General features: G+C 37.9%; 1 protein-coding gene across 3 annotated transcripts in view; it reads right to left on the bottom strand.

The window, feature by feature from the left end:
• Window positions 1-682: 682 nt before the first annotated feature.
• Window positions 683-26,061, bottom strand: part of LOC104247961 (phosphatidylinositol 4-kinase beta 1) — a 37,890-nt gene continuing 12,511 nt past the window's right edge. The window contains exons 2-16 of one of the 3 annotated variants that reach the window (XM_070174722.1): window positions 20,092-20,280; window positions 19,949-19,997; window positions 16,846-16,978; window positions 16,270-16,741; window positions 15,223-15,303; window positions 15,023-15,145; window positions 12,001-12,070; window positions 9,956-10,053; window positions 9,761-9,865; window positions 6,397-6,450; window positions 4,014-4,157; window positions 3,845-3,898; window positions 3,681-3,755; window positions 1,533-1,616; window positions 683-1,450 (exon numbers count right to left, since the gene is read on the bottom strand). In XM_070174722.1, coding sequence (XP_070030823.1) covers window positions 1,349-1,450; window positions 1,533-1,616; window positions 3,681-3,755; window positions 3,845-3,898; window positions 4,014-4,157; window positions 6,397-6,450; window positions 9,761-9,865; window positions 9,956-10,053; window positions 12,001-12,070; window positions 15,023-15,145; window positions 15,223-15,303; window positions 16,270-16,741; window positions 16,846-16,978; window positions 19,949-19,997; window positions 20,092-20,280 — 1,833 coding nt within the window. In that variant the 3' untranslated portion in view covers window positions 683-1,348. Of the gene's footprint in view, window positions 1,451-1,532; window positions 1,617-3,680; window positions 3,756-3,844; window positions 3,899-4,013; window positions 4,158-6,396; window positions 6,451-9,760; window positions 9,866-9,955; window positions 10,054-12,000; window positions 12,071-13,326; window positions 13,588-15,022; window positions 15,146-15,222; window positions 15,304-16,269; window positions 16,742-16,845; window positions 16,979-19,948; window positions 19,998-20,091; window positions 20,281-26,061 lie in introns of those variants that run through there. The other 2 variants (XM_070174724.1, XM_070174723.1) reach the window with 2 other exon arrangements.

Below are 26,061 nucleotides of genomic sequence, written 5' to 3'. Positions count from 1 at the left end.
AAATAACAAAAGTACCCTCCAGAGCTGCTGACCCAAATTTCTTAAAGAAGACAAACGTTATCCAAGTTTGCTAATTGTAAAACCCAAAATCATCTTTTATATTATACCGAATGTACCCCCTTTCAATCCAATAAATCAAACATCTACAATAAAAGCATATTCACTAAATAATTCTATTAATATTATTCCCCGTGTTATAATTTCCATATTATAATTCAAATATAACTTATTTGCAAACCATACGAACCTCACTAAGATTTAAATTCCATTATTTTAGTCTATTCCCAGTGGTTGAGCGTTTTATAGATCATCATGCAAGAATTTTACTTCATACTTATATCTTCTATTTTCTAATAAAATAAAAGATGTGAAAAACAAAATAAAAGCGGCTGGACAGATGTCGACACATGGATTCAAATTTTTCACATATTCCATTTTTCATGAAGCAAACCAAGGACTAAAACTCAACCGAACTCTTGCATGATGCCCTGGTATTATAGTTCTTCTAAACCTCAACACTAGCACTCGAAACCAAAATAATGTTGAAGTATTACAATCCTCGATTGAATCAGGTAAAACCTTATATCCAATCTGCAAACCAAACCAACGCCTTAAGCTATGAGAAGATGTTAGAAGAGAAATTTTATAAGTTCTTGAACTGGAGAATGAAAATAAAATACTGTAAACACAAAAGGGGTTATAAATTTCACTATGAAGAGCTGTGGTCAACAAAAGATATGATACAATACAACTCTGCTGCTTCACAGAAAGAATCAAAGACTGAAAATCAAGAAATAGCAGAGGCTGCGATTTCCCTATGCTGCTATCTAGGTAATGCTTTTTGCCAAAAGAAAAAGAAAAAAAGAATGAAAACCAAAATCGAAAGCAAAGAAGCTATTGTACAAACCAAATTTCATGCTGCACCACAACCTATCAGCAAACTCATGAAATTCAAACAATCCCAACAGCTTTATCCGGCGTTCTGTCAGCTAGCCACCTCTGTCGCATCTCGTACACAGCTCTGTACAGTATGTACCCACAGATGGGTATACTTGACAAAATCTCGATTCTTGAGACACCCTTGCCTTTGTCCAATAATCTTGAAAATTGAGTGAAACTAGAAATTAAAACTCTTGGAGAGCTTGCATCTGGTACATTTCATACAACATCCGGAGGTACAATTACAAATTCCTCAGAAGAGAGGCAAATGGCAAGACAGCAATCCTTTAATTTCCGACTGCATCAGAGAATTGCTCTTTCCCAACCAAGCACCTCTTAGCAAACAAGTTAGTGATACTATCTCTTCACACATATCGTCACCTTTCGTGGTGGATAACTCAATTTGACCTCATAATATCCCATTTAAGACCCTCTGATAATAATCATATTGGCGAGTACGCCATGCATCCAAGCTACTGCTAATCAAAGAAAGTACCAAGGAAACACATTGCTGGCAAAAACAAAGAGGGCATCATGACCATTTGGATGATAAAAATTAAAAAAACTAATGAAGTTATGTACCAGTAACAAACCTCTTCTGTTAAACTAAGATGAAATCTCTTTCTTAGGTTCTGAATTGTTCGGGGACCACCCTTGAAACAAGGATAACCAGAATCCTGATATGAAGATAGAGGGAAAACAAATTCTGTGTTATCCCAAGGAGATTAATGTATCAATTCCATAACGACGAAAACTTGTTTGACTGAACAAGTATGCTTAGTAACTCAATCAGTGATACAATAGTTAGCTCATTCATAGCCAAAACAAACAAGCAGAGGTTTAGGTAGATCCTTGATCTAAAGAAATGGTTATAGGAACCGCCTTTAAATCTCCTCCTGTCGTCACACTTGTCACTAATCCCTCATACATATCCTATATGATACTTCTTTGAATTCCTTCCTTTTCAAGCACCATGAAAGGACATTTTTCTCCGCACTTCTTTTGATAAAGTTCAACAACAACAAACCCAGTGAGTTCCCACAAGTGGGGTCTGGGAAGGGTAAAGTGTACGCAGACCTTACCCCCACCATGGGAAGGGCAGAGAGGTTGTTTCCGATAGACCCTCGGCTAGAGAGACTTCTTTTGATAAAGCAATAAGTTTTATTCATGTGAGCGCAAAATAAGCGCCCTTATACAAGAGGTATACCAAAAAAAGTAGAAAACCTAAAAGACTGGTTTTCCACGAATGACACCCAATCCTCCATATAAAAAGGAGTATCATGGGTGCACCAGAAGGGCACACTCTATCATATGCTTTCTCTAAGCTAATGAATACCATGGGGAGATCCTCCTTCCTCGCCTAGTATATCGCAATCACTCTCTTTTAGCGAAAAAATAATTTCTTTGTTGTAGACTATTTTTAATCTTTGGAAGTCTCAAAACGCTTTTCCCAATAAACGAACTATAACTGTATTAAATTTTCTCTATGAATACAATATACTATATGAATGTGAGATTAACTTTTCCTCCTCTCCTGCCAATTTGTGACACACAAATGGCAGACATGTTGAATAAATACAAGGCTATATTTTTGGCTTCTCGATTCTGTTTCTCACAGTTATAAAATCTTAATTAAGAAGAAGAAAAGTGATGCTCCAAACACATGGTTCTTTGATACTAAACACTAACATCTTCAGATATTCTCTTGATTTATGTGGCAAGTCAAAGAAATATATTAAATTTCGGATATCAACTAGCATTACCATATTTTATACTGCATCTTCGATGGTATTGTAGAGATTAAAAGGAATAAAGTTAATATGGAAGTGGCCCCCATATTTGTGTCTTAGGTCACAAGTTCAAGCCCTCACACCATGCAAAGCAAAGCCTGGTATTTAAGTGGAGAAGGGTAGAGGGGCGGGCCCATTATCCACCGAGTTTCGAAGGCTGCGGTTGGTCCAAAGGATCGGCCCCAGACTGATTTCTCGGTCATCAAAAAAAAAAAAAGTTAATATGGAAGTGTGGCAATCCCAGAGAGTGAAAAGGAGCTTAAAGCTAATATGGAAAACTATTCCCAACTGCATAATGTGGACATTATGCCTGGAGCGAAATAAAGCAAGATTTGAGGGGAAGAGGCTGCATATTACCAGAGTAAAAAACAAATGCATTAAAAATTTGTATTTCTGGTTTTATAGTTAGATGAGATGGACCAGTATTTGGATTTTTTGCACTTATTAGGAGATTTGAGGGGAAGAGGCTGCATATTACCAGAGTAAAAAACAAATGCATTAAAAATTTGTATTTCTGGTTTTATAGTTAGATGAGATGGACCAGTATTTGGATTTTTTGCACTTATTAGGAGAAAATATGTAGTATGAATTAAGTAAGAGGTGTAGTCTGGTCTTGTACTTTTTCTATGTACCATCTTGGTACCAGTTATAATAAAATCTTTACTTAATAAAAAAAAAAAAGATTAAAAAGAATAAAGTTGGAGAAATAGTCATTCCTTGGTAAAGGCTCAACCTGCCACATCTGAATGTCTAAGATACTGAAAAATGGGAAGCTCTAGCAGCGTTAGAACTACATGACATTTCCCGAAATTCTTTCCTAGCTCTAGAAAATGCCCCCCAGTCCCCATTCCGCCCTATGTTGGAAAATTCCACACATGAGAAACAAAGATTTTACATATAATTTTAAACATGTATGAAAATTAGCAGCTGAAACTGTATATGAGCGGCTACCTGTAGCATCTCAACAAGAAGAATTATACGCTCTGCGTGCTTCCGACATGTGAGAAACCCTTGGATGCATAGAACCTGAAGGCAGGAAATAAAAAAGCATAAAGCACAAAGAATAGAAAAAGAAGTCCAAATACAAAATAAAATCTCAGTGAACAATATATTACTTTGAAATAATCAAAGAACTCGCTTGGAACTCCTTCAGCATCAGAATCCATGATCTAGCACAAATCAACCAAAAATATATGTTCAGAAACTGTATCAACACCTTCAGAATATAAAATAACAAGGGTAGAAATAAAAAGTTAAGACACGAGATTCTTCAGTAGCATATACCTCAAGGAGTTCGCGGGTTAATTTAAATGGTGCACTTTCGAAATTTACGCCACCAGGTGAATTAGATAGCATGAAACCAAAGTCGATGTGTATGATATGTCCTTCTTCATCCAATAGAAGATTTCCGTTGTGTCGATCCTTTATCTAGCAACAGAAGCAGAACGGCTGGTAATCATTGCGATACCTACTGTACTAGCAAAGCTAATAATGAAGACATTCATAGTATCCACATTAAGGGTGTGTTTGGTATGAAGAAAAATGTTTTTCAGAAAAATATTTTCCATGTTTGGTTGGCTTAAATGTTTTAAAAAAATATTTTTCTCATGAATTCATTTTCCTCCAATTAGGAGGGAAAACATTTTCCAAAATTCTTTTTCAACCTTTCCCATCCTATTCTACATGCCCACTAACCCCTACCAACTCACCCCCACACCTCAACCCCATCCCCATCCCATAGCGTTTGCCTAACTTATATATTTTACAAAAAAAAAATTCTACTCACTAACCTAACCAAACACTAAAAAGTATTTTCCGGAAAAAGTTTTCCATTCACCAACCAAACATGGGAAAACAAGTGATAAAACTACTCATTTTCCTCCATAACAAACACACCCTAAGAAAAATCAAAGAAAAATAAGGAAACAAGAACAGACTTTAATCATGCACATTTCCTAAACCATTGGCACAACAGACATTTTAACGGTGAAAGACAAGTGACTTTAAGCGTGCCAAACGCGAGTACGAAATAACTCACTACACACACTCGTGCTATGTTACACCTTAAATAGCATACAACCATTATTTTTCTTGATAGGTAAGTGAACATCTTATTGAAACAAAAGGAGCACAAAGATTCTGTTGTGCGTTACATCATGATATCCTTACAAGTTTATCTATTTTCATATCCACGAACCTTACAAAAAATCAGTTCCTACTAGTCTAATGTGAGAGGTAACTGAGGAAATCTAAGAGCTATCCACACCATATACAATCTGCATATTGCACCAAAAGCTAAGAGGGAAAAGAAATTGAACTTCAGTTTGTGAACTCTTCCTTTTGCCTCCGAAACGTCTGAGATTCCTTTCTTTTCAAATGACCAACCAATACCATACAACCATTATGATTGTCATAAATCACAATTATTTGAGTTATTGAATTTGAACTAGAAAGGGAAGTCATGAAGAATTTTCCTTGGAAAACAGGAAAACCAACTTTTGGGTCATACACCCACATACAACACACCGCGGCATGTCATATTCTTTATCCTCTTTGAATAACAACGGCACCACTTTATCTACCGTTATGAAGAAACCTAATCGGTTCAGGGTCTGCAAGGCCATAATATCCCTGCTTCTCCATCTTCCGCTATTTGACTGTGTTCTAGCTCTTCCATTCCAGCTCTAAGGATTTCTTGCATTCTATGCAAATTTTATTTTCCGATCAGCAGTTTCAATTTTCTCTCACATTAAATTCCATATGGAAGTTACGGACAGTGACAGCCATCGTATGGTGGACCATACTGAACCTGTTTAGTATACATTGCTCAATGCCGGCCACCATCAAAGATATGTTGTTGCTAGGCCTTCAAGAGAGGGCAAAGAGGATGCAGAGAACGGAATGCAACTCCTTGCACTAATGTGGTACTGTAGAGGAAAAAAAAACTGGACAGCCTAGGGAAGGGGAGTGGCACTGTTGTATAGATGAGAGGAAGCTTATGTTTCTTCGTAAATTCAGTGCACCCACGGAGTCCCTGTTAGCGTAGATGTCTGGTACTTTCTGACTTTATGTAGAACATCATATTTTTGTATAGGTTCTCAACTTTTGTTTACCAATAGTATACCAAGAGTTACTGTTTGATCAAAACAATTGTCACTTTATCCAAAAAAAGGTGATAGACAACTATCACATTTCTTTATGTCTATTATCAAGAGCAAATGTCATAAAAAAACATGCTTGACTTTTTCTAATTGTAGTAAGCCCAGATATCCCAATTGTTACAATTTAAGTTCATGTAGGATATGCAGTCTAATCATTTTTAGAGACATTGTGTCAGCATTTACATTTAGACTTTTTTTTTCCCACACACTTTTTTCCAACTTTCATCTCTCTTTTTCCAATTTTTATGGGTACAGGGGCACACAAAGAGAATAAAGATTTGCATTAAATACTCAAAAGATATGGCTAGCATGCAGCCCATGTAAAATGGAACTATCTCAGTGATACATATTAGAGATAGAAGCATCTACTGACAACAGAAATATTAGAGATAGAAGCATCTGCTGACAACAGAAATATATGATCGGTGTCTTATGCTTCTTCTTGCAATCATCAGATTAAACAAAGAAAAACGCAAAGTTATACAGAGAGAAGTCATCCAGTTCACCTGCAAAAGGTAGCAAACCAGAGAATACCCAGCCATGCTTTCGACAAAATTTCTCTGCATGTAAAAGAAATAAAGATGGATAAAAATAAGGAGTCTTTTTATTTTACAAGTCCCAAGCCCAAGTAAAATCATGTAAAGGAAATAGAAATGCGACTCAGCAAAACATAAGAGAGAGATCCTTAACTATACAGCAAGAATTACATAATGAAGCAGGTAAAAAACTATTAGGAAGCACAACTTATCATCCAAACTATTTCCCAAGAGAAAAGCCCTCAGAAAAGGAAAGGCTTGATAACGAAGATACAACTTAATTTAGTAAACCTGTTCCAGTCATTGACTAGAGCACACAGTTCAGCCTTCTGATATATCTGACAAGAGTTTCCGTCTTCTTTTATTCATTCCCGTTTCTTGAACTTAACAATGGAGACATATACAGCATATTTTCTTTGAGGTTCTCCGAACAAAATACTACTTGTTAAATATGGAATTTAGACAAATTCCTCATTGCAAAACTTCATTTCATAGCTTCTCGAGCATCGATCTTCAAAAGACTCGTAAAGTTCACTAGTCTGCTGGACGTACCCATAAAACTTTTCTTTCGCACTTGTTACGCGAAACAACAGTTCAGAAACAATAAACATAAATGAAAACATAATCAACAAGGACCATCACCCTCATAATATTCGCACTTCTATTATGTTCCAAGGTGAAGTGCACAGGAGTCCCCCAAACTACGACAGTCCAAAGTGAAGTGCACAGGAGTCCCCCAAACTACAACAGTTCTTGCATTCCAGTATTTTTAAAGCGAGTAGCAAAAAAGCAATAAGCCTCCAGGCGAACGAGAAACGAGAAATGAAGCACATACTCCCTCTGGTCCACTTTAATTGATTTTTTGGCCTTTTTATAGTGGTCCACAATATTTGATTTTTTCAGCTATCAAGAAGGAATTAACTTATTTTTTCCAAAGTTGCCCTTGTATTTCCAATGAACAAATTAAGGTTAATATGGTCAATTTCATTGTTAATTAATGTTAAAAGGTGAATTTCTTAATATATGTGAAAACAACCAAAAAATCAATTAAATTGGACCGGAGGGAGTACTTCTTTGAAGTAACGTGCATAATTTTCAAATACAAAGATTACAAACATTAAAAGTGTAACAAACATCATTACATTCGTTATCCAATATTCGACAATGACTACATCACACCCAACCCAAAATGAATATCATTAAACTGTAAGTTCAATAAACCCAACAGGATCACTGGAAGATACATTCGATGGAACAAGGAATAACTGCTTTAGGATTGTACTAAGGTCTAGCTTTAGTTGCAAGAATCATTTATTATTTTCCTAACAATGAGTCTATAAACCAAGAATTGCAAAATAAAAACGAGATAGAGAACAAACACGAAAATAAATAATTTTTTTTGTTAATAGCAAGAAAGTAAAAAAGTGACATAAGAGAAAAGTCCAAAAGCAGAATAGTGGTAGAAGAGGACTCGCACAAAAGATAACAGGCACCATGAAGAAACAAAAGTAAAATAGAATTAAAAATCATGATATTCAATTACCCAGGCGTGGTAATCACATTTTTACCAAAAAAAAGTTATTAGTTCTTTTGCCTCACACCCAGGCCTCAAGCAACAAACAAGCAATTTCTCTAACAGCAGGAACAATTACTACCACTGTGGAAGTCCAACATCGAGTGACAAAATATTTCTTCCCTTTCTTTATGAGAAATCAATAGAATGAGGAAGCTAGATTGGTCTTTTCATCTCTCCACCATAACAAAATGTTTTGAACAATATATCAGGAGTGTTCAAAGATAAGCATGGTGTGAGTGGAAAAAAAAATGAACATAAAAGAAACACGAGAGAAACAGGTAAATAAAACCAGTAAAAGCAGAGTATTGCGCACCAGAGAAGAAGGAAAAAAGATGTATTAATGTTCGATTCGTTCGCTATGCAGACTTTTCCGAAGTCGTTCGCTTCACTCAGCCAATGATCCCTCGTTTCATAATGCTTATCACGTTTAGTTAACACTTGGACTCTACCTCTTAATACTCATTTTACAGCATTTAAACCTTTCAACATTTTCAAGCCCCTAACATGAAGGATCCTCTGGAGGAAACTAAACCCCGAAAAAGAGGGGAAAAAAACAGAAATGTTTGCTCACAGTATGTTCAACTTGAATGGAAACGTGACATAATAGGTACAGGGTTAGGTGGCATGTGACTGGGGATAATAGAAATGACAAATAACTCTGAACTCTGCATAGAGTGAAGTGCAGGATTTGCATGGTGAAAGGTCTATGAATAAGTTGGAGAGCTACTCAGAGTACAGCTGCTGAACCCAATAGGGTATTAAATGAACTGTAAGAATATTTTGTTGACGAATCTTAAAATACAATAACTTGCTAATAGTACTTTTTAATGATCGTGTTGCTGCTCAAGCCAACTTGTGCACACCTCAACTAATCCACCAGACAACCTACAATGAAAAATCAGCACAAGGCTGGAGCAGATGATGTCATACTGAGTGATTTAGTTGGAATTCAAATCTGTGACCTCCACATTGTTACTCCTTGCTTCAACCACTCAACTATCCCCTTGGCAACAAGAAATTGCAATATCGGATGCATCTAGCACTACTTGACCAGTCCTAGATGAGGGGGATGACGAGGCAGGGTAGGGGAAGGAGGAGAGGTCCAATGCAAAGGTCTGCAGCGAGGGCAATATAATATTGATGGTAGAGGAAAGTGGTAGAAATTGAAGGGCGGAGTGTAAAAGGACTGTCAGAGAAGGAGGGGGGACAAGTTGGAGAAAGTGTTGAATTGATAAAGGAGAAGAAGATATAAGTGGAAAAGAGCAAGAAAGAGGCATAAAAAAGGAATATTAGGATTCCTTTTTCTCCAAAATGACGAGGCACAATACTCATCAGAGTGGAAATTTTGGACAAATGCAAAGGTTAGTGTATAGTGGGGAAAACACTCAATTTTCTTTTTACCATCTTCTAATAGCCTTCGGCTTGAGTATCCCCATGAGCACTATTCATTTCCACATCACTTAGTTAGCAGTTTTTATCATACTTTCATCTTGGAATATTGTAGAACCTTTGTATCATACTTTTTCCTCTTGCCTTGGTTCAGTAACGCTTCTAACAAGCTCTAATCATGCTTTGATTGGACAAGGAAGATAGTTATCTAAAAGTTCAAACATAGAATATAAACACGTTGTGGATTGCTTTAGTACATTTACATCCGATAAAGACGGGGAAAGGATAAATTGAAGGCACCCTTGAGAAATTCAAAAGAGACAGTAGTAAAGCACAAAGGCTACAAACTTTTTTCATCACGATTTTTACCTGGGCGAGCTTAAAAGTTGGAGAATTCTCCTGATACTTGGCAACATAAAAGTCATGTAGACTTGTGATGTCAGGAAATCTACTTTTAATAGAATGAATTGAGGCCTGCAAAACAATGATCAAAACTGCTATCAAGAATATCCGCAGCAAAATAAAGAATGCTCAGGTTATCAAGAAAAAGCTAACATAAGTTACCGTATCTGGAATTGTTTCAATTAGTGCAGTGTAAGAGGATGTAACTAAGACTTCATAAGGACGCAACCAAAGCGGCAGACCAGCTTCCTGGAAGATATCTACCATTTCAAAATACTCAAACAATATGAGCACGTAATCCTTGAGAGCATAAAACAATATTAAAGGTCAACAGCAACAACATGAATCTCCACTGACATTGGCGTATCTAGGAATGAAAGCCTAGCTATAAACCTAACAATTGCAGGACGACGAAAAACATAAAATGAGATCACTCTTTCGGCAGAAAGTACTACTCCTATTAACTTTTGAAAGTATATTGGGAAGGAACAGAAGCCTTCTTGTGAGCTAGTAAAGATGTAAAATACTGAACAAATAACTTCGATAACAAATAAGGTAACTGACACATAATGTGAAACCAAAGAATTTTTACCAAATATTACCAAAAATCATTTTCTGAATTTCATTCATTAATACTATTCATTGTTTTATAAAACTTTGTGAAGCATCAGTTTAATGTGAATTAAATATGATATTTACCAGAATATCAAGAGTTCTAAATTGCTTGTGGAAAGACAGCCTTCACTAAGACAGGAGTTCACATAAGAGGACTGTGTGTCTCATTACCCAATAAAAGAGCTCAAGAAAAATAAATGCAAGTCCAAAGTCTTGGTGAAGATCGACTTGTAGGATATCATAAAGCCTATTGGTCAACATCAGACAAGTAAATAAACTATGTGACTGATACCTATAAGTAAAATATATATCCCTGCTGAATCAACCTTCCAACACAAACCCCAACTTAAACTGTGAGGCCTAAAAGCAAGGTTGAATATCCGCTAAAAAATAGGCTAATTATAATGGTGGTGCTCGGTCCAACATGCGCACACCTCAACTATTCCACACGGGCATCCACTACCGCCCACCAAAACAAGTACAAGGTAACTTTGCTCACAAGGCTTAGGCAGATTGAAAGAAATTGCCTAACATCTTTTTCTCTGTTGGGATTTGAAACCTGGCCTTTGATTGTTTTTGCCCACCTCAATTACAGCTAAGGTACACCCTTGAGTGCACATTCTCACGTTACTTAAAGAAAAATGGAGAAAACCTCAATGATAGAAGATCGTTAACTGAATAAGTCCTCAGATAGCCTAACCTCCTCTTGCTTAAGGACAACGTAAAAACAAATGTTACTCGGACATATGGCTTTGCTAACCAAATATTTTAGAACTTTCATCACATAGTACAATATATGTGTAATATGCAAGATTTAAATTCTTGAATTCATCAGTCTTTTCTCTAGGCAAAGTTTGTACTCATCAAATTTCTTAAATTATTTCCTTTCTTATGGTTTCTTTTACGAATTAGTTCTATTTATTACTAGATTAGTATATTTACTTTGCGCTGTTCTACATTTGTTTCCTGACCATATGTCAGAACTTTGCCTAAATATCCCTGAATGTTATTATTTCCAAATTGCTTATTTATTTGTTTTTTGGAAATTTCCTGCATCAAAATTTTACCTTTTAACTTTAAGGTCTTAGTGTTGAATATATTTCAGAGTAAAAATCCAAGAAATTTTGCTACAAAAATAATTCTGCATCCAAAAACAATTCACAATTCACTTTTTGAACAGAATCAAGTTGAAGACCCTATTCAAGTGCTGTAGCATGAAAAAACAAATACAAAAACTAATAAAGCAGAAATGAGTTACATGACAACTGGGCCCATCTGCTTTCTCATCTATAACTGTTCATGTACAGGGGAAGAGTTCTAGACCTCTAGTAAATTCAATTCAATAACTTAGTAATAACTCGGGGAACATTTATAATGAGCGCTCCCCTCTCCTAGTCATATAGTAGATCCTCACTCCTTAAATTTCCCCTTCTGCCAAAAGTTACATTGGGTTCATTCAGACGAAAAATTGAAGAAAAGAAGTCAAAGCTATCTAAAAAGGGTACCCCAAAATAAAATAAAATAAAAACAGATAACCTACAACGGAAACAAAAAATTACAAAAATGGAGGATCTTGAATCCAAGATACCTACCGTAGAAGTGGGAGATAAGTTGTACAGCAAGATGCTCCTGTCTGCAGTCATCACCACTCTTGACAATGAACTAAATGAAACCAGAATTTAAGCACGTCAGCTGCTACTTCAGAGAAAAACATAATTTGATATTGGGAAACAACTGTATTCGAAAAATATAATGAGAAACAATTGTGTATCCCCAAAAATATAGAATAAAAAAGAAGCAGCAAAAGATAATGGAGACAACTTTTTATAATCGTGAAAGTGCTTTAAATAATCAATTATCAACTTAATTAAGTCCCACTTTATCCCTATTGTTTCTGGTGACAAAAGGAATGAAAAAACTCAAAGAGATAAAGGACATATGGGAATCCAAAAAACTAGTGGCAGAATGCTTGAACATTTTGAGGTTCTCAACGGAGTTTGACTAGAGAGTTCAACCTAATCCCACGGGTTCCCTCCCCTACTCCTGAGTGAAAGCCCAAGGTACGTACTAGGAAACCTGACTTTACAGAATTATAGACTCAAAGAGCATAAGAAGTTTCGGACAAACTTGAGTAACATGTTGCTTCAGATTTCATGATTTATGCAGGGCACCAAAAACAAAAGAGCAAGGCTAAGACATTACTGGACTTCCTTGTTATACAAAAAAAACTATCCCCTGGGGGTAGGTTAGTACTAATCAACAGTCTGTTAGATTCCTTAACCACCACCCCCCCCCCCAAAAAAAATACCATGCCTTTGTTCCCTCTGTCAATTCGGGTGGCAAAAAGGATGGATAAATTACGAAGAGATTTCTTATGGCAAGGAAACAGAGAACAAGACATTTAATTTGGTATAACGGGAAACTGTCTCCACTCAGACGAGGAGGTCTGGGTATCAAAGACTTGAGAGCTCAAAATACAGTTTGCAGCATAAATGGCTTTGGAGATTTAACAGTGAGGAGGCACCTTTAGGGGATTTATGGACGAAGGTTACTGTAACCAAATATGGGCTTCTCAACCCTTCGATTATGAAACAACCACAATTCCTAATACATGTGCTTCTGGAGACATATGAGCACACTCTGGGACTGTTTCCAAACCAAGACCTCAGTAGTTTTGGGAGATGGCAGGAAAACGAGATTCTGGCTAGATATTTGGCTCGACCAGTCACCCCTAAAGGATCAGTACCCAACTTTATACAATGTGGCACGAAATTGATAATGACTAGGCACAATATCAATGACTGAGAAATGGACAGCTTATGTTCATTGCTTCTCAGACCTCACAAGACCCCTCTCTCACTTTGCAGGACAGATATTATACAGTGGAAATGCAATGCTAAAGGAATGCTTACTGTCAAATCTAGCTACGAGCAGCTAAGGCCCACTGTTGCTCATAACTGGACTTGGAAATGCATCAGGAGAAACAAAGCACCACTGGAAATTGAACGTTTTCCCTGGTTCGTAACCAAGGAAGCCAGCCTTACGCATGAAAATCTTAGAAAAGGGAAATCAACATCTACAGCAGGTGCTGCCTTTGTCAGAAGCAAAATGAGGATGTCAATCATTTGTTTCTTCATTGCTCTTTCACCTCCCAGATCTGGATATTCTTTTTCAACATTCTGGGAGTTATTTGGACCATGCCAAAGACAACGAAGGAGCTATTACAATGCTGGCATTTCAAAAGATTGGGAAAGACAGGAAAACTTGAAAGATCAGTAATATGGTGGACTGCTTGGAAGGAAAGAAACGTAAGATTTTTCAAGGCAAATGGAATCTGTAGTTAGCATTAAGCATAGATGTATATCCTCACTTCTTTATTGGGTGCAACCTGGCTATCGCAAATGACATAGATGCCATGGACCCATGGTTAATTTTTTCAGTTCATTACAGTCAGTAATGCAACTTCCTCATGTATATATCTTACAGCACTTGTCACTGAATATCAATGAACTACATTTACCAATCAAAAAATCACTAGAAAGAGACAAAACATACTATGTGCTAAAGAAATGGACCTTAAACCTAACTCAAGAGGTGAGGATTGCCCAAGACCATAAGGAGACCAATACCCCCATCCCTCTACTGATGTGGGACTCAACAACCCCCCCCCCCCAAAGCCTAGGATTGGGCCTCTGAACCGTGGACAATACAAGATGGATGAAGATGGTATAATTAAATTGAAAGCAACATCTCTTTCAGCATTTCCACAAAAAGGACCTAGGAAGATAGAAGTATTTCTTACGCATAGAGGTCGGGCAGTCCAAATCAGGAATTGCCATCTCATAGCGTAAGTATGCCCTAGACATTTATGAACCCGATATTAAACTTTCTACCATGACAAAGGAGCCCCTTAGTGATCTTGGAAGGTACAGGTGGCTGGTTGGTAAGTTGAACTATCTCACAGTTACTCGACCTGACATTGTCCTTCCTGTGAGTGTAGTAAATCACTTTATGGACTCTCTGTGTAATACTCATTAAGATGCAATTGTTCGTATTCTCTGATACATAAAATCAGCCCCCATGCAAAGGATTGCTTTTTGAGGATCGAGGTCATTAGCAGATTGTTGGATGCAGACGTTGATTGGGTTGGCTCACCTTCTGATAGACGGTCTACATTTGTTTATTGTTTTGTGGTAGGAGGTAATTTGGTGTCTTGGGAAAGCAAGAAAAAAAAGTGGTTGCTCGATCTAGAGCAGAAGCTGAATATCGAGCAATGGTTGTGGCAACTTGCAAACCAATTTGGATTAAACACTAGCTCAAGAGGTGAGGATTGCACATGACCATATAGGGAGACCAATACCCCATCCCACTACCAAAGTGAGACTCAACACTACGTGTATAATATATGTTTATTTTTTACAAGGAATATGCTTATGATATATTTCATAAGAAGTTTTGTATGTGTATGTCTACATGACTACATGTCCTAATCATTGGAAGCAAATCCAACCTTTCTCTTTATACACAAGCAAGCATACATGGCATACTAATCTATCAAAAATCACAAAGACAATATCAAGGAGACAATATAAATATTCAGATGGTGGAACTCACAGATCTCAAGTCCCAGCCAGGTACTTTCCCATAAACGGAGCATTTGCGTATTCTTTCCTTCTTGACTTCCCAGAGTTCTCCAGAAAGTGCATCACTAACCTTGGGAAGACCACCATTTGTGACCTGTTATCGATAAGATTATCACGCAAATGTAATTATAGATTCTATAGCCGAGGAACAACATCCAACATCGTTTATACCTTTGGTTGCGCATCAGATGAATCCTGACCAGCCCCTTTCAAAGGGAGTCCAGGAGGTGCTTCTCCTTTTAATGCAGCTAACTGTAAAGAGAACCATGTTTGTGATTTCTTCATGTATGGAAAAGTATCAAGGGAACAAGTACGACTCTTGAATAAAAATCATGCAGCAGTGATAATGATAGAGAACCATCTCTCCCAAAAGGTGAACATACCAGAGAAACAATGGTAATCACCTTCAAAAGCAAATCCCCAAGAGGGAGTTGGAAACCATCACATGAACCTCAACAAGATGCCTAACAGATATTAGATTATGACCATCTAGATTTTGCTCGACAAGTAATAACAGTGCATCAACACCAAAGATCCGCTCATCCCAGCACTCAATGACACTAATCTCTCCACTAAAAACAGCATACAAGAGACGATGTCGAACTAATACTTTCAACACAAAAAGCTCCTCAATTTCATCAAAACTTCCTGTTTCAGTTCACACCAAAGCAGTTAAAAACTACCACAAATTTGCAATAATGGATCAAACTGCCGAGCTCAATGATTTTGGAGGTATGTTTCATTCATACCTAATAACTTCCAACAAGCACCGTAGGATCCATTATCTTTCTGCACTAAACCTAGACTTCTAAAGCAAACGCAACTGCTTAGCAGCATGATCCTATTACCAAAATTGAGGCCCAATTCTGGAGTGGATGTTCCCCTCTCAATAGACAAAACAATTAAATGAAAGATGAATTCACCTAATACTCTATTTGAGAAAACTCAAAAATGTCCTGATGACTTAAACATACATCTTTGATGTCTTGACAGACAAATACTAAGGATATTTGGTCATATAGAGGCTAGACCAGGAGAATGATGAAAAGACAAATACTTTTCCAAATGAAAGAAGACATTCACTCATCTCACGAAGATCATATACTTGATCTTAGCCAAAAGGCAGTACTGCATCTCACGAAGATCCAATAAGCATACAGAAACTTCACTTTAGGAGTGTAAAAGAATGTTTACATATGCAGCAGACATGAAGATTACCTTGACTTCCTCGATAGCTACTGTACTGGGAACCCTTCGATGCTCTTTCTTTCTTGGTGGATCTTGGTCCACTATATCCTCCATCCTAACACCAGGATCTACAGTCAAGATAACCCGTACCCATTCTGGATCAAAAGCATCTGACTTCAATGGAAGAGATGGGACCTCTCTACATTGACTACAACTTTCTGAAGCAGAACCAAGGCTGCAATGATCTATTGCAGACTCTGATTGCTTCTCCACCGAAAAATTCACTCGCACAAATTTCACTTTGGCATCCCATAATTGAGTCATTGCTTGGTCTATGGCCTGAGATGCAGACATTGACATCCTGTCAAAACCATTGTGGTACATATCTTGTCCTGTCCACAGAGGGTAAGCCCAAGGAGGAGGTTTTGGCAATAGAACATCTCCATTTGCCAGAGGGATCCCTCCCTTTGAGAGCTTTTGAGGATTGGATGTGTCTTTTGTACTTGCATGGAAGTGAAAAAGAAAGAACAAACATGAGGCAGTGGTAAACAGAAACCAGCCTGTTAAAAGTAAATGTGTCTTTGGGTCATAATTTCTTTAACTTACTTGGGGCTTTCACATTTTAAAACTTCAACGCATATCAAATAAGGAGCTTTTTCTCTTGAATTCAAGAGAACAGCTTCATCTTCAGGTATGTGAAGAACACGATACATTCCCTTTCCCATTGGAAAGCACACTCCTGTAGCATGTCGAAGATATTAAGACGACAATTGAACTAAAAGCTACAAAGGAAATATATTTTGATTTAACTAAGAGTTGCAAAGGGAATATATTTTGGGCAGAAATTTGCATGCGCGGGAATTGAAAATTAAAAGTAGGAAAACCATCATAGCCCACACAACATCAAATGACACAATCTTAATATACAAGACTTACTGCCAAATCAAAGACTTTGTCTATCTGTTTTATGTCTTCACTACCTGCTTTTCTTACCTGCACTTACTGATACATCCTCCATCTCAAAATACTTGATCAACTTTCATACTCAATCTGGATATCAAAGGAAGTTAACACAGGATATGGAGGTAGTTTATGGAGATCCATTAGGTCACTTTGGCCTGTTATGAAGAGTCATTCTTCTGTTAATGTACTAAATGGAAGCAAAACTTCCTTTCGGAACGCTAAATGGCTGGGAGCTGGTTGTTTAAAGGTGCTTTTCCCGGATATATATGGTTTGGTCGAACATCAACAAAAGACAGTAGCTGAAGCATGGACACCTCAAGGTTGGGATCTCATTTTTAGGAGAATGCTGAATGACTGGGAGGTGGCCAGGTTGACTGAGTTTTACAAGCAGCTGGAAGAATTCAAAGGATTACAAAATGGGGTGGACAACATTATGGTGGCAGGGACACAACAGAGGTATCTATAAGGTGAATACAGCATACAGGATTCTGAATCATCCTAATCAGCAGATTACTAATTGTCCATGGAAACATATCTTGAAAGCAAAGATCCCCTACAAGGTGGCTTGTTTTACTTGACTACTAGCAAAGGAGGCTGCTTGACTCAAGAAAATCTCAGGAGAAGAGGAATGCCACTTTGGTCAAGGTGCTTCCTATGTGGGGGGAAAGCTGAGACAGATAGCCATCTATTTGTACGCTGCAAGATAACAGACCCGTTATGGAAGATCTTTATTAATCTCAGAGGCATATCCAGGACAATTCCTAGCAAGATTACTGAAGTTCTTTTCAGTTGTGATGAAGCTGGAGAAAGAGATAAAGATAGATGGAGGATTGTCCCAGCTTGTATCTGGTGGACAATCTGGACAGAGAAATTCCAGATGTTTTGAGAACAGCAGCAACTCAGTGCATAAGATCAAACTAAATAGTGTTCTGCTTTTTTGTTTTTGGAGTAACAGGTTTACATAGAAGATACTGTATCAATCCTAGAAATTCTAGAATCTTGCTAGGAGTGCAGAACAATTTCTTCTCTCTTTTGCTCACTTGTAATTATGGTTTTCAGTACAACCTATGTACTGACTTCTTTAATATACACAAATGTTACCTTCTCCCAAAAAAAAGACAATAAACATAAATTAATCTTTTAACAGAAAGCTAATCAAGTCACCCATTTTAAAATAGATGTGTAGTTGCTTATTGCTATTATGTGACTCCGTATGAACAAACTGCCTTATTGCGCATGTTTTGACAATTTCACCATATGTGTACCTAACTCTGTTACTTAGAACCATTTAACTTACATTTCCTTGAACTCCAGACTGTTCAAAGGGTGATCTATGTCGGAAAGAATGATGTTTCAGACACTTAACACATTTCCTTTGAACAGAAGTAGTAGTACATTAGCAATGATTCTCGGACACGATGCAAGTTTAAAACACAAAAATGAGATTTCTCGAGCATCGTAGAAATCAACTTCTACTAATAGAGGAGGCAAAAAAAAAAGGAAATGGAAAAGGGCATCAAATACAAATAAGCAAGCTCTCAATCCTCGAAATTCTAGTGAATGACTTAGTTTCACCATCTTAACTTCACATTTGAGGAAGTGATCGGGAGCAAACACAAAACATACATATAAAAATAGGGACAGAATTGATCCCAGTCCAAGCACCTCCAGAAAAGCAGATAAAATACATCACTCTTAATCCAGCATAAGGAGATATAAAACAAGGCTACATATGTCTAAAATTACCATCATGAAAACTATAAGCATGTTAGTCGCAGTCATTCGGTGATTGGGTCAACAATTACGGTGATTGGTAAACACTCTACCCATGTTTGGTGCTCATGCAGACAGAACACTACCAAAAAGAGGTAGCTAACTTTCCTACCATGAAAACCTCTCATACATGATATAGCAAATGTTCAATCCCCAACCCCAAATTTCTTTGCTCTATGGCCTGCCACCATGTCTTAACTATGTTGTTTAAGGGGTAGACCCTAAACCTCACCATCCACTTTTGACCTTCAAGCTTGGACTGATTGACATTAAATCCTTGTTAGAATCAATATTTTAACTTAACTAATCTATGATTATGTGAAATTTTTAGTATAAGAAAAAGTTAAAACCCATTATTTTTATTCACATAATACCCACATCACGAAGACTGCCATTTTTACCTAAGTTGAGGGAATCTGTAATCACTTAAAATGCGTATAGAAGAGTTTAGATGTTGAAACGAGAATTGTACCCGGTATTTCTTTTATAAGGCCGAGTACCTGGTATTTATTACATAAAGAGAACAAATGATACACATACTCAACCGGTATGTCTTATACAAGGTCGAGTACCCGGTATGTATTACATAAGGAGAACTAATGATACACATACTCATTCACGGATGCAAAAACATTAGTGAGTACAAAGACATGGATATAATATAAAACTGAATCAACTACCCCTCATTGAATTCAATTCATTTCTGGTAGCAGAGTAAACTTGCAACGAGTTTTAATCTTTCAAATGGAAATGATGGTGCATTAAGAAAAGGCAACTTATAGACAGCTGCAGGAAGTATTCCTCAATTTTTTTAATGCCTTTAGGAGGAAATCCATCTCCAGAACCTCTCAAAAGTCTATAAGAAGAACTGAGATCATGACAGAATAAATCAACAACAGAACATATTCATTGTACCCTATATAAGGAAATGCATAAAGTTGATTCATGCATTAAATTTTCAATACACGTGTACCTCCACTGTTTTGAGCATCAGCTAGATGTGCATTGATCTCCGCTAGAGACTAGAAGAACAAAGGTGAATGTCAGTGAGGGAAAACTGTTAACAAAGGTATCACACCAAAGGAAAAGTATAGAGCAAGTTAAAACTAGAACCACCTCACAAAGAGCACTTTTGCGATCCTCAACTGGGAACACGTCTACTAATCCATAGGAAGTATCGCACAGTGACTGCACAAAATCAAGTGACTGGTGGTATGCCCCTTTCCGAAATTGTGATACCCCATTATCTGGAAGTGGAGGTTTTGCATTTAACCTCTCGTGCTGCTTTGGGGAGCCAGGACGTTTCTGCAGAATGAACATTACTCACGAATTAATTACAATTACCATCATACCATATATATCTTTTTTATTTCTAAGGTACCACCATACTATATGTATCAACTCCTCAATTACGACTCTAATTTCTGCAAGATTGCAGCGGAGGCTGGTGTAAAGAGCCCAACATGAAATATATGCTAATCCATAATCTCAGAAACACTACATCACATTTCCATCATATCACTATAACTCATCCATTGTAGATTTATTGCAACTAAAGAGCCTTGGCATTCACCATTGATGCGTGTAAGGTCATGACTGAATAATTAAGATTCTGAAAAATCTAACCCACCTACTGAAAAAAATTTCTCTCTCTACTTTCTTGAGCTCTCAGGCACACTCCCCGAGGAGTCTGAGAACAAGGAATCTTGAGAATCCATAAACACCATTAGCATGTTTACTCAATTCCGACCACCCCTCTGAAAACAGCTCCGTCAAACAACCTCTCACGCGCCGCCACGCGTGGCACTTTCCGGCGAGCCAAACACCACGCGCCGGCGCGTGAGCTCAATCCCGGCCACTTTTCAAAATTTTCGTTTTGGACAGCACGCTCGCTGGGAAATTCCGAGCACATCCATACAATTTTTTCTGAATTCCGATAACTTTTATTTTTTCCGGTGGCGGGGAATCCTTCTCTGTCCAGAATTCTGGTTTCTGTTCTTTTTTTTTTCAAGCTTTCTAGCTCACTGTGATAACTTCCAAACAACCCCTAAAATTCCATAACCTGTACAGCTGATTTGTACAATATGGGAGACAACAGGATATATTCCAACGCAGGATTCAAATCTTTTGACATCACTAGATGGAACTCCAACAAAGACACTTGGTTTGAATGGGTGGAGAGAAGCCGCAACATGATGAGAAGATCATCCATGGGTAGAAAGGCAATGGAATGGATATGCTTTGCACTTAAAGAAGCGTCGACAGATCAAAACAATCTAGTGAAGAGATGGAAGTACAAGGAGCAAATGACAGAACATTTTTGTATTAGGAAATTTAACACCCATGGAAGATATATGAGTATTCTGTCACTGAAGAGAAGGGAGGACAGTGATTATAATCCCAGAGTTAACTTTGAATTCTGGCTGGAAAGACATAGCAGCTAAGATAGAGAGATTCATATATCAAACCACCAAGTTGAATCCCATAGTACCACCCAGAAACACTGTGGACAATTTCCCTTATGCCCAAGCAGTTAAGGAGAGTAAATGGCAATCCAATACTCTTCGAGAGGCAAGGGTCAGCACGAACAATGGCGATATCTCTGTTTTGGAACCTACTGGAGGAGAGGACACAGGCCTACTAAAAAGATGCATTATCGGGTCTTTAGGGAAAGAAATCAATGAGAGACCCACTTTAGCAGATATAAGGCGATGGGCTAGTGCTTCATGAAACAAAGCATACGAAGTAAACATATATGAAATGACAGAAAACATGTTTCTTTTTGAATTTTCAAACAGATTCATGGCAGAGCAGATTATGCAAGGAGAATGGAGATGGAAAAAATTCAAGCTTCATCTGGATTGGTGGAATAATACTGCCGGTTGCATTCCAAACTCACAAATTGAGGAAACATGCTGGATTAGAGCCATGGGGATTCCTTTACATCTATGGTCACAAAAGATCTTCAAAGAAATAGGAGATCTCTGTGGGGGTTGGTTAGCTACAGAAGAAGAAACTGATCTCAAAAACCATCTTAAGTGGGCAAGAATCAAAATTGCTGGTGATGGCAGAAAGACTCCCAATGAGGTGGGGATTGTAAGAGACGGTACCAAATTTTTCATCCCAATCTGGGCTGAAAGAAAGACACGGTATGAGCTAAACACTGGTAAAGGAAAGGCAAGTGGACAATTTACACAAGGTTCAACTTCGATGAATCAAAGCAGTAAAGTGTCAAAAGTCAAGCTGAAATCCTATGACCCCGATATGGCTGCACAAGTCATTTTTAATGACCTCTCGTGTGAGATCTCTGATGATACTGGGCTGAAGCCTTATATCGAGGAAATGGGAGGACCTTCTCACTCGGGGGTAAAGAGTCATCTCCAGGGGATCAAACCTTTAATGTGAATCTTGAAAGTATGCAAAAGGAAACAATTACCAGTTGCAGTCAGCCAGAAGGTGGAGCAGATTTAGCAAGATTGGAACAGAAGGAAGGGGAGCAAAGCATAAACTCAAAGAAGGGGAATGATCACGTGGGAAGTACTTTGGAACATCTAAAGCAATTTAGCTCTATTCAAGAGTGGGAAATCGAGGAGGTGAATCCTTTAGCAGTTTAGCAACACAATCCATTATTGGATAAAGACATGGATGCAACAATATGGGTCCATCAAAATATGATCAAATTGGGGAAAATGTTTGGAGTAGATTTCCAAGGACATGAAGCAGAAGCACTGGAATTGTTAATGCAAATTGGCAGCTGCAGACAGGTAAGAAGGGTGGAGACAGAGTTGGAGGTGAAGAAACAAAGATTCAAAGGATCACTGGAATTAAAAGGTTTAACTTCTTTCGATGTCAAATTCAAGAGTGACGGGAAAAGGAGTAGGGGAAGAGATCTATCAATCATTTCTATATGATGATCAAAGTAATTTCCTGGAATGTAAGGGGTTTAAACGATAAGAAGAAAAGGGAGATAATAAAAAGTCAAGTGCAGAATTGGAGGGCAGACATTATTTGCATGCAAGAAACAAAAGTCGAGGGGGATATCGAGGAAATAGTCAGGCAAATATGGGGTGGTAGATGGGTTAGGTATGCAAGTTTAGAAGCTAGCGGCACGAGAGGGGGGATTTTGTTGTTATGGGATTGCAGAGTATGGAAAGGGGAGGTGTTACAGACTGGTGCATACACTTTGACGTGCAAGTTTGACGCTCTTCTACAGAATTTTCAATGTCACATAACAAGAGTGTATGCTCCAAATTGTAGAATAGAAAGGAAAAAAGTATGGAGTGAAATTGGTGCAGTAAGGGGATTGATGGAAGGTCCTTGGGTGGTTTGTGGCGATTTTAACGTTACAAGGTACCCTTCTGAAAAACGGGAATGTTCAAGGAGGTCCAGAGCGATGGTGGAGTTTTCGGATTTATAGAAGATATGGAGTTGATAGATCTTCGACTTGAAGGAGGAAACTATACTTGGTTCAAAGGGGACAATCATACAGCGGCTTCAAGAATTGATAGATTTCTCATTTCAGAAGAATGGGATATAAGGTTCAGAAACATCAAGCAAACTATCCAACAAAGGCTGATCTCGGACCATTCACCTGTGGCTCTAGACTGTGGTGCGTGGGAACAAGCTAAATCATACTTTAAGTTTGAAAATTGGTGGCTGAATGTGGGAAGGTTTTGAGGACAGAATTAGAGAGTGGTGGGGATCTTTTGAATTCTCAGGAAGACCTGACTACATTTTAGCTTGCAAGTTAAAAGCTCTCAAGGGCAAGCTAAAAGGATGGAGCAGAAGTTACGAAGGCAATTTGGGACTGCAGAAATCAAAATTGCTAAGTCAACTAGCAGATTTTGAGACAACGCAACAACTAAGAGCGTTGACAGAGGAGGAATCAGTCAAGAAAGCAGCCACTCTAATGGAGATTGAGGTGCAACTCAAGAATGAAGAATTTGCATGGAGACAAAAATCAAGAGCTTTGTGGCTCAAAGAAGGGGATAGGAATACAAAATTTTTCCATCGGACTGCAAATGCACGCAAGAGAAACAACAACATTGACCAAATAATAATTCGACAGGAAGTAATCGAGGATCCAGAAAGAATAGAGAACGAGATCATTGAATTCTACAAGGAGCTATACACAGAACCTGAACAATGGAGACCAACAGTCAATTTCGAAAATAGTTCAAGCATTTCTGAATCGGAAAGGGAGTATTTACAGAGTAACTTTGAGGAACAAGAAGTGTTGAGCAGTCTGAAGATGTGTGCAAGTTGACAAGGCTCCAGGTCCAGATGGATACACAATGGGTTTTTTCAGAAAGTGTTGGGACATTTTGAAGGAAGATATCATGGCGGCTTTTAACAACTTCCATTCACAGGAGATGTTTGAGAAAAGCTTCAATGCAACATATATAGCTTTGATTCCAAAGAAGACAGGTGCGAAAGAATTGAGAGATTTCAGACCGATCAGTCTGATAGGGAGCTTCTACAAACTGCTCTCAAAAGTTTTAACTGAAAGACTTAAGAGGGTGGTTGGGAAAATTGTTGATGCTCAACAAATTGCGTTCATCAAAGGAAGACAAATAATTGATGCAGTGATGATTGCCAATGAAGCTGTGGATTCAAGAATAAAAAAGAAAGAACCTGGAATCTTATGCAAATTGGATATCGAGAAGGCCTATGATCATGTGAACTGGAGCTTCCTACTAAGAATGTTAGAACAAATGGGTTTTGGGCAAAAATGGATTAGATGGATGAAATTTTGCATATCTACTGTGAAATTCTCCATTCTTATAAATGGATGTCCTAAAGGTTATTTTCATTCACACAGAGGTCTCAGACAAGGTGATCCCTTATCTCCCTTTCTATTCATCATAGTCATGGAAGGATTGAACAACATGATCAAAACGGCTAAAGTCAGTGGATGGGTTAAAGGCTTTGAGGTAAATAGGAGTGGGGCTAACAATCTAGAGATCACACATCTCCAATATGCTGATGATACTCTAGTCTTCTGTGATGCTGAAAAAGACCAACTTAGATTCTTAAGGATCATTTTGGTTTTATTTGAGGGAGTATCAGGATTACACATTAACTGGAGAAAGAGCAATATTTTTCCCATTAATGAAGTTAACAACATGGGGCAACTGACTCAGATATTGGGAGGAGAAGTTGGGTCCCTACCAACTGTTTACCTTGGGATGCCTCTTGGTGCAAGATCCAAATCAAAAGAAATCTGGAATTCAGTCATAGAAAAGTGTGAGAAGAAGTTGTCAAGATGGAAATCGCAGTACCTATCATTGGGGGTAGGCTAGTTCTAATCAACTCAGTATTAGACTCTCTACCTACTTACATGATGTCTTTGTTCCCAATTCCAGCAGGCATTTTACAGAGATTGGACAAACTCCGAAGAACATTCCTCTGGCAAGGCAATAAGGAGAAAAAGGTCTTCCATTTAGTCAATTGGAAGACGCTAACAATGGATAAAAAACAAGGTGGATTGGGGATAAGGAATTTGAAGAACCAAAGCAAGGCTCTTAGAATTAAATGGTTATGGAAGTACTCTAAAGAACCCCAATCTTGATGGGCCAAAGTGATCAAAGCAAAGTATGGTGAAGAAAACAACTGGGTGTCAAAAAAAGTCAAAACATCATATGGAGTAAGTGTGTGGAAATCCATCAGAGAACTTTGGCCAATAATGAAGAATCACTCCTCCATAGGAGTGAACAACGGAAGGAACACATCATTTTGGAATGATAACTGGTTAGGAATTGGAAGCTTAAAGGAAAGATACCCAAATATGTTCGGTTTAGCACAAAACCAGCATAAGACAGTAGCTGATATGAGGAGTTGTCAAGGATGGGAAATAGCTCTAAGAAGACAGCTGAATGACTGGGAGATAACAAGATTAACTGACCTCTACAAAGAGCTGGAAGCATTTACAGGACTACAGGAAGGTTTGGATTCAATATGGTGGAAGAGGCACAACAGAGGGGTTTACCGAGTGAAGGATGCATATAAGATTTTGAATCATGATAATCAACAGGTAGACACATGGCCTTGGAAACATATATGGAAAACAAAGATTCCATACAAGGT

The sequence above is a fragment of the Nicotiana sylvestris genome, chromosome 5, assembly GCF_000393655.2.
Source record: "Nicotiana sylvestris chromosome 5, ASM39365v2, whole genome shotgun sequence".
Classification (NCBI taxonomy): domain Eukaryota; kingdom Viridiplantae; phylum Streptophyta; class Magnoliopsida; order Solanales; family Solanaceae; genus Nicotiana; species Nicotiana sylvestris.
The sequence above is the reverse complement of the archived record's forward strand: the minus strand, read 5'-3'. Positions and strand labels throughout refer to the sequence as shown.